Source organism: Macadamia integrifolia, chromosome 3, assembly GCF_013358625.1.
Source record: "Macadamia integrifolia cultivar HAES 741 chromosome 3, SCU_Mint_v3, whole genome shotgun sequence".
NCBI classification, from domain to species: domain Eukaryota; kingdom Viridiplantae; phylum Streptophyta; class Magnoliopsida; order Proteales; family Proteaceae; genus Macadamia; species Macadamia integrifolia.
Window position 1 is genome coordinate 8097306 of NC_056559.1, and position 12735 is coordinate 8110040.

At 39.5% G+C, this 12735-nt stretch overlaps 1 protein-coding gene across 2 annotated transcripts in view; it reads right to left on the reverse strand.

Annotated features, from left to right (window-relative positions):
* The window catches only part of LOC122073053, a 15557-nt gene extending 3021 nt beyond the window's left edge, over positions 1-12536 (reverse strand). Inside the window, exons 1-6 of one of the 2 annotated variants that reach the window (XM_042637553.1) lie at positions 12161-12534; positions 9173-9915; positions 6406-8195; positions 3151-3380; positions 2373-3027; positions 2190-2271 (exon numbers count right to left, since the gene is read on the reverse strand). In XM_042637553.1, the coding sequence (XP_042493487.1) occupies positions 2190-2271; positions 2373-3027; positions 3151-3380; positions 6406-8195; positions 9173-9915; positions 12161-12410 (3750 nt within the window). In that variant the 5' untranslated portion in view covers positions 12411-12534. Of the gene's footprint in view, positions 1-2189; positions 2272-2372; positions 3028-3150; positions 3381-6405; positions 8196-9172; positions 9916-12160 lie in introns of both variants that reach the window. The other variant, XM_042637554.1, reaches the window with a different exon arrangement.
* Positions 12537-12735: the final 199 nt, after the last annotated feature.

Here is a 12735-nt window from a genome sequence, read left to right on the forward strand (position 1 = left end):
TTTTTTTTTTTTTTTCATCTTCTTCTCCCCCAAATTTCCGCCTCCTTCTTCCCATATTTTTTCTCCACCTAATTCTTCTGTAAGAATCGTACGAATCTACTCTTTGTTTCATTTCTTTCTTATAACTTCATCAGTTCATCCTAAGATAGGGGAGATATCAATCCTTGATGGATAATTTGAGGTTCTGGGGGATCAGGACAGATTCATATTGCCGTATCGATTAATCTTCTTTTATATTGTTGCTTTAATTGTGAAAAATTAGTGCGTCTTAGTGCAATATAGGTCTTGTGAACCCAAGCAAAAGGATAGTGAAAATTTTTTGTGGTCAATTTATTTATTTGTTTTATTATAGTTGTAATCTTGTTTTTACTGTTTTGGGGCCTAATCTATTTCATGAGTAAAAATTGGATTACAATAACCATTGCTTCCATCGCTCAATGACAATTTTTTCATAGTTTTTTACTTTATTGTATAAAGTAATTTGCTCTTTCTAAGTATACAAATCAAGTTAATAACTTGATAAATAAAAAATATACAATAAACTATAAAAATAATATCCGAATTTTTTGCCCGACTTTTATTTTTTCAATCGAATAATTCTCGAATCCGAATTTGCTAACTATGCCCTACCCGTTGCTTGCTACCGGCTACCCACTTCTGTCTGTAGTTGCACCTCCCTAACCCAGGTGCTGCAACCTGCCAACCCATGACCATCTTCGACAACGGCTCCCAACCCCTGCCCCACCATCACTCCCATTCCCCCTACAACTTGCCTCCCCCGACCCCAATGTCGTGGCAAGTGGTGCTGGTGATGTCATTCCCAACGAACTGATCAAAGTCTACAACAGCCTGACCTTCATTTCCGTGGGCACCACCTCTAGTGTCATATTGTTGAACATCTGAACCCCCCCCTCACAAAGCCATTAATGGCCTGCCAAGAAAGTAGGATGGACGGAGTGAACCTTCGAAAGAGACAAGGACCCCATTGATTGCATGCAAGCGGTGATGAGAATGAAACCCATCAATGGCTTCTAGCATTGCTGCGGATTCGACAGCAACCTATGGATTCGTGGACAAATTAGAATCAAATCAGGAAATTGTAAATTCCGATGACTGTTTGAACAGAGCATGGATTCAAGGGAGACCTGCAAACATAGAGTTGCAGTGGCAGCTGGAGACTGTACGTACACCACTTCTGAGCATGGGAAGAAAGAAAAGACCTCCATGCGAGGGGGGTCAAATGTTTGACAAACAACTGGCACGCCGGGGTTCCGACTTGATTCGGTATAGCGCCTGATTTTTGCCACCCCTCACCCACGCCTCCTCCTGCCGGGTTGTCTATGGCCTCTACAACCCGTTGTCTATGGCCTCTACAACCCCAACTTCTCCCACCCACACCCGACCATCAACGTAGGCACTGATCCCCCGAACTCTCCTCCCTCCCATAGCCCTCTCCCGTTGCTCTGTCAAGCAGCCTCCTCCCACCCTGTGCAACCTATAGTTTTGTGCCCAAAGACGGTCACATTCGCTCATCCCTGGCACTGCAAGTTCTGCAACCCCAGTACCCCGCCACTGCAACCCATGCAATCTCTCTCGACCTTGATCACCACAAGATCGATTAGTGAGCAATCCCCCACCCTCTCCTCCCTGTCACATCCCCCTCTCCAGTTGTTCTGTCACACAGCCTCCTCCCACCTTGTGCAACCTATAGTTTTGTACCTATAGTTTTGTCAGTGCAATTATTTACTAAATTATTCTGAACAAATTATTACCAACATCGTGTAAAGTACTCACAACTTACTACAATCTAATTGCAAAGATATGGATCTAAACTAGTCAAGCCTAGCTCAAATTTCTCAGTCTTATCCAGAACTGCCTTCGTACCATATGGCTAGGATAATTACTCAACACTGCTAGACAAGTCCAATCGCACTCAAACAAAACATACCAAGCATGGTACGTAAACCTGATCATCAAAATTGGGATGCACCGATTGTAAACATCTAATTCAGAAGCTATTTGAGAATGTAATGACATAGTCAATGGATAAAATTTCATGAGGTCATTAGTTAATGATACTGCATCCAATATAGAAATACTATACTAACAGTCCATAGACATAAGATCCAAAAGAACAAAATTCAACAGATTAGAACACTGGAGTTGAGACTGAGACTCAAATAACTCACTTTATGTGGTGGTGTACCAGTAAATGTTGACTTCACATGCCGAAAATCAGTGCGCTTCGTCATATCTAATCTAGCTGGCCATCTGCATTAAGCAATAAGCCAAAAATACTTTAGTTAGAGACCACGGTCCACAGTGCTTTTCTCAGATTGAAAGAAAAAAAAAAAGAAAAGTGAATTCCTTACCCAGCAGGTTCAGATAAGAGGTTTGAATACTTGCAAGCATCTGAGTCCTCTCTGTGTGCATAAATATTACAGTAATGTACACCACTTTTACAAAGTGCACCTTGCCACTTATATTGCAAGCACTTTTCTGAATTGGATGATTCAACAGCAGGTTGAAGTGGAGGGGGGGAACTGGGAGGAGGCGGGACAAGAGGAGGCTGAGAGAGAGGCAAAGGAGGGGGTGATGGAGGCAAAGGAGGGGGTGCGTTTGGAGGGGGAGGTGGTGGGGGTGATAATTGTGGTGCAGTAGGGAGGGACACCATTTGATCAAATTGCTGCATTGAACTTCCTGATATCTGGGCCAGTGGAGTCACTGAGGCAGGAGGGAATGGGGCAACAGCTGCATTCACATGAAGGTTACTAGGAAAAATGCCTGCAGGCATCTGGTTCAAAGGCAAAGGATGATTTAAGATGTTTGTCTCCCAAGAACTGTTTGGACCAAGGTAAACAGGCCGCAGATACAAGGATGAGTGAGCTAGTGGTGGTGGTGGTGGAATAGTGAGACCTTGTGTTGTGGGTGGGCAAGGTACACTCCCTGGTGCTGAAAAATGCAGCTCAGTTTCGGGCTTCTTATACATCCACATTTGTTTACTGGCCAGAGGAACAGCATGACCATCTGAAACATTGCAAATAAAATTTTTCAAAACAAGTTCAATTTTTTTTTTGGAGGGGGTGGTTTTTTTTAAGTGATGTACCAGTACACCTGCATCGTACACATGTAACACAACTAAAAGGTTACCTGCTTGTGAAAGATCCCCTCCCATTTTACTTTCAAAACCATCGTCAATTTTTCTTGTTCCAACTTCTAGCCTGTCAGTACAACCTGAAATAGACCAGCTTGACTGAAATGATTGCGCATCTTGTACCGAGGTTACATGATTCTCCACCTTAATTCTGGGTGATATAAGCTCATGAGTGCTGCTATTTGATCTAATTAGAGAGGGTGAAGTATGGTGCTTCCCTGGTTGACTGTCCATCCAAAAAAAAAGGTCATGAATGTGAATAAACCCTATAGTAATTTTTTTTTTTTTCTGCCAGATCCAACAATCAGTAAGCAAAAATGCCGAAATTTCTTAATGTTTTGCCCAGTGAAATAGACATACTATCACAAGAGGGAAATCCAAGTACAGATCCCAGCATTGGAATATTAGATTATGATGTAACTGCTTACCATAAATGCTTAATCAATATATGAACTTCAAACACTTAATATCATAAATCAAGAAGACTAAATCTTCCTGGAACCTGTGAACTGTTAGCTAATTAAAGCAGAAACAGGGAAAGAAATAATGGCCACTCCAGAGCTACTATCAAGTGGAATAAATAACAATCTATTTTAGAGAACAACAAGGTGCTAGAAATCAGGACCTGAGTTTATGGTTTAACTGTTAGAACTGCTTCTTAGCCACTTCACCAAGACAGATAAAACATCAATGGCATAAAAACCGGAAGCTCTGACCATAAGAAATTATTATTGACAGCACAGTAAACCAACGAATCAACAGTTTCAGCTTTAATTGATTCATGAAACAAAAGGGTGATAAAGCCATACAACAAATAAAACCAAAAAATCTGCAGCCATTTTTGGCCTAAAAGTTGCACTGAAGAACATTAAAACAAAAATTAAAAAATAAATAAAACTATGTTTACCTTGTGTAATTCGCCAAAATGTCAACTTAGGTTTCGAGCTCACTTTCTAGAATTTCAACAGACATCAGCAGAAGCATTGGGACTTAAAATTGTAATTTGATAAAAAAAGCGGAGTGGTCAAGGGCTTCTAAACTGGACTGTAGTTGTAAAAGATTAGTGTTTCAATAATTATCATATTCAAAACATGATGTGAAGAATATATTACAATAACTGGCCAGTAGAAGAATGGGTTTACAATGCAAACCACAGCAACAAGGCAAAATACTAAGACATAGCATAAATCAACAACTGTACAGCATTTGAGGGCCTTTGATTGAGCACTAACCCTCAAGAGTCATAGAGATATACTACAATTAACTGGAAACAAAATCCAAACAGAACAGACAAAAATTCTCGTTACTCTTCACCCAAAAGAAATAGATCTCACTGACCCCTATGCTAAGCCTTGATGAAGCGACACTACTAAGAAACAGGCACTACAATCTCATGTAATACCCAATAACCAAAAGCTTGAAACCATTTTTTCACTCGAAAAGCAAAGATATACATGCATAGTTTTAACTTGTTAAGGATTGGTTGGATTGTCTGATAAGGTCATAAGGATATGTATTGAATGGAACTGATAAAATCAATTATATACAATGAGTGGATCAAGCATTTCCTGTAAATTGGGCTTTTGATCCTTGGATCAGCTGATACTTATGTTTGGACATTGGATAACCCAATGGTCTGAAAAGCATTGTCTGGGACTGATCCAATCTATGATATTTAAATTCTTGAATAAAACTTTTCTGTCAGTATTTATGGCCCACTAGGCTCGATGTCAGGGGCATAATGTGTAAATGAAATCACAGTTTCCAATCCAAAAACACAAATCACTGCAGCTTTTAATTTAATACAAGCTAGAGACAATAGAAACATGCTGAAAACCAAATCATCCTTTAACAGGAACTCTTTTCAAACTGTACATAAAAAACACGAAAGAAATTTCTACTACGACTCAAAATGACCAAATGGCTAAACCAGAAAATATCTCAATTCTTAACTCTTTGAAGCCTTTCTAGGCATCCAAGAAAATAAACAAAACGCTCCACAACTGAGGCACAAGGCTGGTGAACCTCCGCCCCCCCCGGGGGGGGGGGGGGGGGGAACCCCTCAATGGAAAGGGGTCCAACAGTCTGTATGAATAATTAGCAACTACCAAGATTCTGTTCCTCCCAGCATGTACAACAGGTTGTCAAACCCAACCAATGCATTGGAGTTCTAGAGTAGCAGCGCATATCATTATAGAGGTGTAAGTTGATTTCGTCATGTAGGGGTGGATATTATTTCATCTCTGAAGTGAATGCACATTTAGCTTGAATTTTTTTAGAGGAAAGATGAGAAGGTTAGTGGAGTTTGGAAAGTAAAAAAAAAAAAAAAAAAAAAAAAAAAAAAAAAAAAAAAAAAAAAAAAAAAAAAAAAAAAAAAAAACAAAATAACAGGCAAAAGCCAGATGGATTAGGGGAGGTTTGAGTGCATTATTGCACTTATTGGCCCACCCAGTCCTTTTATGGTTCATTAAGCAGTCCGAACACCACTGCCATTTCTAAACAACACTGCATTTAGAACATAAAACAAGAACTAGTCTTTAGAAAATGAAGCAAACACAAGAACTCCAACATAAAATTAAGACTCTAGTATGGTCCTTAATACCCACAGAACCTGAAGTAATGGCTTGACACTTCTGACTTTCTTGACATCTCCAACCATATCAATCAGCAAACCAACAAATCCCCTTATAGCAAGGACTGTGACATTGAGAGGCACATTAATAAACTGCATATCAACACTTCGTGATAAATATTTCGGTCCATAAGCATTTAAGATAGCAGCAAGCAATATAAAAAGACAAGTTAAGCACTGAACTTACATCATAATCATAACATTCACAAATAGGGCACATTCATGCTGAAAAAAGAAGAAAAGAATGGACTAGATGACAATCTACAAAAATTGTAGTAGTGCTCAGAGCATCATTTCCATAAAAGTATCATCTATTAATAGTAGTAGTAGTAGTTTCAGCATAAAATTTTCTATTGTAATTATCCCTGCAAAGCCTTCTGTTTAGTTTTGAAACTTCAGTAAGGGTGTTATAAAGGGATTAGGAAATTCAAGGACCTGTTTGGGTTGCCAAAGTTGGCGAGTTCCTTCTGTCAGTGGAAATCCTTAAAAAGTAGAGTGACTAAAAGTATAGAATAACACTATTACAAACCAAAGCAAAACAAAATGTGGGAAAGCAAAGGCTCAAATATGACATTACAACTTAATGAGAAAAGTACAGCCAATGAAAGAAAAACCCAACCTGAATTCTATCTGAAAGAACATGCCAGGGCAACCCCGGAGATTCTTCACTGCAATAACTGCAGCATCCACACTGCTGAATTCAACAAAAAAGCAACCCATCTGCATATTTCCTCGTGTCAGTCTGACAACAGAACCAACATTTGCACCTGCCAGATTACATACAGCCTTTATTTCATCATCAGTGAGAAGTGAGGAGTTTGCATCTGGTAACCCAATCCAGAGAGTGCTTGTTGGCAATTTATCTTCCTCCCTTGTGGCAATCATGTGATGGTTTCTAGATATATGGCCATCAAAAGAACTTGAGCTCTGTATAATATTGTATTTTGTACATAATGATGACAATAAAGAAGATAATTGAGACATCCTTGCCTTACAGCCATCAATAGGGCTATCAAGTACTGCTGGAATATGCGGTGATCCAACCATGCCAGTAGGCAAGCTTCCAGGGTTATTGTTTCTAAAATCAATGTGGATGGTGTTAGGACCAAATCTTCCACTATTCATTTGAGATATTCCAATATCATCTCTGACTGCATTTAGTGTTGAAGTTTTATTCGATTGTATATGGTATCCATTCTCCTTACGATGTCGCCTGAGATGTGCCATCACAGTGGCAGCGTCTTCAGCAGTCTCAAATTCCACTAGCAGTGCACTTTCACCGGTAAGATCTGTAACCATGGAAGGAGTTTTAAGACAAACTTTCATTATTTCATGCATAATCTCATCTTTGGCCCATTGACTTGAAACCTTGCCAATATAAACATGGCAACTTGAACCAACTGCAACACCATTAATAGCTCCTCTAGTTCCCAATCCTATATCTACGAACTTTATGCGAAGACATGCACCCCAAGGGGAAGATCCCTGCATACATTCTCGTGCCTTTATAGCATCCATTATGTTTCGGTACTCAACCAAGGCAAATCTTTTTATAGAAAAAAATAGAAAATGTTCTACATGACCAAATTTCTCAAAATGAAACCTTACAAGACTCTCTGATGCCTCAGGACCTACAGAACCTAACCAAAGTTCCGGAGAAGCTGAATAGATGTCCATGGCTGCAGGGTCCCCATCACAATACCAGACAATCTGACTTGTGGAAGAAGGATTCCGTACAGCCAAATGCTGTTTAGGAGATGCCAAGACATTAGCGGCAGAACCTGTGGATCTCATGGAAGAAAGGCCAAGGTCCACATTTGAAACTTGATTCTTCTCCATATGAGAAAGATTTTTTCCACCTTCAAAAGCATCATTCATGAACTCCAATGGCCTTTTAGCAACTGGTGAAGAAAACTGGCTGCTAGCCAGGTCTTTTCGTACAGGTCTGTCACAGCGTGATTCACCATGCTCTGTAGTCCCCAAGCCCTTCCTGGAGCCAGAGCCTCCACTTCCTTGATTAGATTTCTTATTCACTGATTGGGAATCAGCTTCAAGAGGAACTACGACTGCAACTTTTTCAGCTGAATCGCCGTTCTCATAGAATGCATCATTGGCAGAACTATCACGGACTTTTCCATGGCTGCCCCTCCGGGATCCTTCAACGGAGTTCTCATTTTGACTAGGGACTCTGTGCATCAAGTATTTCCGATTAATATATTTTGATGGATCAGAGTTATCTTCATCACTGTTTTCTTGGCTATTTGCTTCTTTCACCAATTCCAAGAAAGACTCAAATATCCCTTCCAGAGCAGATGAAATTTCCAACATTGCCTGAGAAGATGCTGATTTACATAATTTGTTATACTTTGCAAAGATCCAACCTCTTAAAGATTGGTCTTTGCTCAGAACCTACACCAAAAAAAAAAGAGGGATGAGAAGAAACAAAATATGGGCATTTCCAGATTAAATTAGACAAGTAATGTCCAAAATAATGATGATGCTTCTTATCACAGAGATAGACAGGTCTCCTATACAATTTGTGTGGCGAAAGGATACAAAATGACCTCTCCTCAAGGTTTGGATGTTGTTCCCCTCATCCTCTCCAAGATGGCAAGAATCAAGCAAGTTAACTCCAAAGAAGTGTTTTTCACCTCTGTTTTTGGGGCCAGGTGTGTGGAAGTAGTAGTTAAATGAACTCAAATGTTAAAGCTCTCATTATCTGGGGAGTTGTGTCTGCATCCACACTCAAGTTGTATTGTGCGCCACCACATGTCAATTACAATGACCACAATACTTATAACCAAGCAGAGATGTAGGAAACTCGGCGAAACAAGAATATAAAGAAGGAAAGAGGATTTAGTCTCTGCTTGCAGAATATTCAAGAAAAAACCTGCTTGAAATAGTGCTTCCGAAGCCATCTGTATGAACAGCTCGAAAGAAATTCCTTTGGAAGAAATTTAGGAAATCTTTTTACCTGAGAGTAAATAGAGAAAGTGTGAAAGCAAAAGCCAACCCCCATTTAGTTGGGACAAGGTTATGGTTGTTGTTGTTATGAAAGCAAAGAACTACCTAACACAGGCTTTTTGAACTCAAAGATTCAGGTAGCAAATTTGGTCTAACTATTCTTAATCAGCCATCATGGTGCCAAAGAAATGAAAGTCTATAAGGAAAGAAGAACAAGAACCTAAATCTATTCCTCAATCCAGCGACTATACAGAGTTACAAAACATATAATTGTCACTTGATGACCTCTGAAATTAAATTTAAATGAAAAGGGAGAGAAAATTACAGAATTCAGCAATGGTAAAATTTACGTCTAGCACAATAAATATAGTACGACAGTAACTGAAAGTAAGCTTTAAGAGTAAAATATGAACAGGTATTACCATTCCCATCAAACAGTTCTTTGAAACGAGGGATGTATCCTCCAAAACATGGCTGTCATCTGATAATAGGCCCTCACCACCAATACCATTGCCCTTAATGCTTTCCTGGACCTGACCTGTACATGACCGAGTATCATCACTTGTATTGTCCAAGGGCTGAGTTACATCATCAACATCAAGGCGGCTTGTCACCTGCCTTAAAAAGTAATGCCCTCTATAAATTCCATCTGTTCCACCGTTAATGAAGAGCTCGAAACAAGCTGCAAGTAGATTCTTTGGACAACAAAAGAAAATCCGAAGTAGGCTCAATGCTCGGAACCTGAGCAATTTAGACAATTCTGGTTCATCTTTATCTGCCAATCTTTGCTTCACTTCAGCAAAGAATTCCTGTGAATTTAGTACCTTTGCAATTTCTCTGTCACAAATCTGATAAATATCATTGCCTTCAAACGAGGATATAAAGAAAGTCAGCACGTTCAAGAAAACAGCAGAGCATATGCCTCTAATCACAGAGGATGTTGGTGCCTCTGACGAAGCAGTGCAACAGATGTCTACTAGACCGAAAACACAGACTTTAGCCGTCTGAAATGCAACTCCATCAGCATCTTCACCTCTAACTAACAGTGCAAAACTCCAATTATACATATTGATCGCAACTTTAGCAGCGGCTTCAAGAGCAGTAGGGCAATATGATGCATATCGAGGAATGAGTTCGGCTACAATACGCTGTGCACTTGTGCATCCTGTCAAGTAAGCGGCAAAGGGAAGAACAGTGTTAAATATCATACCGACGAAATTTTTTTAGCAAGTAAGATTCACGACCCTGGTTTTGACACAAGTCGATGTCCAGGCTATGACGTGGATCCAGGGTTCCAAAAACCCAACTCGGATCACTTATGGGCCAACCCAATCAACAAAAGTCCAAATAACAGAAAGGAAATGGCATAATAACCAGAAAGTTCAAGGGTTAAATTGGTAGATAAAGGAGAGAGGACATAACAGGGAATCAGTACGTACTTGATGAGGGTAAATTGGAAGCAAAGTTAAGGTAAAGGGTGATAAGTAATAAATGAAAGACTTGAGGGGTAATAAGGGAAGTGTGTAAATAAGTTAAAGAAGCAAGTACCGTGGAGGAGGGGAAGTCATCCCTAACCTCACACAACCTGAAACTCGCAGACGAACCAGACCTATTTGGTCAAGAGAACTCTCCCATGCGATCACCGATTGACTCGAAATTTCAAGGGTGAAATCCCAATCCCCAGCCTTCTTGAATGCAAGCAATAAGGCGATGGCTTTAAATTTTCATATTTGAAAGTGATTGTGAAACCCACCATTCCAGCCAGCTTTGGAGCTCAGGTTTAGAAGGATGGGTCGCCCTAAGGTAAGGTCTCAAACCACCCCACCCCAACACCACACCCCCCCCCAAAAAAAAAAATCGCAAAAAAGAAGCATCAAAGGATACCAGTCCAACTTTGTGGGGCCATTGATGTTAACCGGAAAACAGAGTAGGTTTAATAGAAACCGAAATAAAGAAGAGGAAAAGGAGAAGAAGAAGAAATAAATTGAGAGGCTGCATAGAGGGGGGGGGGTAGGGAAGAAGCTCACCACACACAGGCTATGCATGCACCAAACAATTCATTCTCAAATCCGCCCAATGAATTGGGTTACAATCAGATTTATAAAAACAAAATTAAAAGTTTCCTTATCGACGTCTAAAACTGAAATAGAAATAAAATCTCCCAATTATCTAACCCAACCTATATGGAATAAAAAATAAAAAAAAAGGTGCACCCAATGCAAGGCTCCCGCCACTGTGGGATCTGGGAGGGTCATAACGTACGCAACCTTACCCCTGGTTTGCGGAGAGGCTGTTTCCTGAGCCTATATGGAATTAAACTCTAAAATTAAAAACGGAATGAAACTCTAGCCTAACTGAAAGATTACAAGATAAATCTAAATAAGTAAATAGATAAACTACTAATATTCTAATTGACCAAAGACCCAAATTTGGATTCGGTTCATGGTCTGGGTTCCAAAAGGGGTTCAAGTCCATAAATGGAAGCGCTCCTGCGTCAAGATGATACCCATTATATCATATCTATAAACAATGGTTATTACTGAAAACTATCTCCACTATAATAGCTGGCTTCCGATTAGGATGGAAGTATTATTAATTTCATATTTCATATGAAGAAAATTTTTCTAAATCCAATGCCGAAATGAGGGGAACATGAACTAGAAGCATACCTTTGGCCAGTGGCTAAGGAAATTCTTAAGTAACGTCCAAGTCTTAGGTGTGCAATCGTTAGATCCGAGTATAGGTCCCGAACAAAGAGGGTGAAATTCAGGGGTCTACAACCATTTTCAATGTAGCTTGCATGGATAACCGTAAGTAACATTCCTCCTTAGTTTCTTAGTTCATCAGATATAATGGTCAGGCCTTCAGGGTAATAGGATCGGGTTTACAACTTAATCATTATAGGCAAAACTTCTTTGAGAGCTAAATCATCATCATGAAACATAAACTGAAAATGCCTATTTTTTTGTCCGTTGCCAAATGACAATCAATGTAACCACTGTAATAGGTTTCAATGGTTACATAGCATTTAGGACTATTTAAGGATTTAGATGGGGCTAAAATGATTAAAAATAAGGTTTACAGTGGCCAGTTGGTGCGACAGATACAAGGAATTTCAAAGGCCAAGTTTCTTTCGATCTCTGTTTGTGTATAGGTTCTATTAAACCGATGAAGTATTATTTTCTGAAAATTCAATTCCTAGAATACAAATCGAAGGGAGAACATACATGCAACAATAACTAGGGTTCACAGAAAGAACATATGGGAAATCGAGTTACCTACATCATACGAAAAAGAAACCTTCAAGGGTTTTAGTCTCAAGTCGCATTAGTATGTAGACAAGACTAACGAAAATTCAAAGAAAACAAAAATCAGAATAAAAGATAAGAGAGAGAAATAGATAGAAAAACCTCTTGAAGCAGTGATGAGTGAGAGGTAAGCCTGTTCGAAGTCGGGCATGAGACGGACATCTTTCTGAGAGATACAAAACCTAATTCTTCTGTAACAATCGTATAAATTTCGAATCTCCTCTTTGTTTCGTCGCTTTCTCATAACTTCTTCCTGAGACAGGGGAGATATGAAACTCTGACGGATAATTTGAGGTTCCGGAACAGATTCGTATAACTTTCGTTTCTTCAGAGGTTGCTCGGCCGAAGCCATGACGATGTGAGCGAGCGAGCAAGCTCGGGAGCTCACGCTCAATCACTCCTCTCTCTTGTCCCTTCTGTGATATTCCGTCACTTGTAGAATTTCACCGGTGTTACGTGGGGAATTGCCCGGATGAGTTAAATTGGGAAAAATTGAGAGCTAAAAAATGACGGCTATTATGGAAAGAAAAAATTTCATAATAGCTTTTAAATCTTTTTTTTTTTATTATTATTAAATTGTTTCTCATAAGGAAATGAAAGCTACCATGCTTGCATGTGTCTATGCCCCTAAAGATGTTTTCACATGCCTTCCCATTGGCTTGTGCATTGACATAATG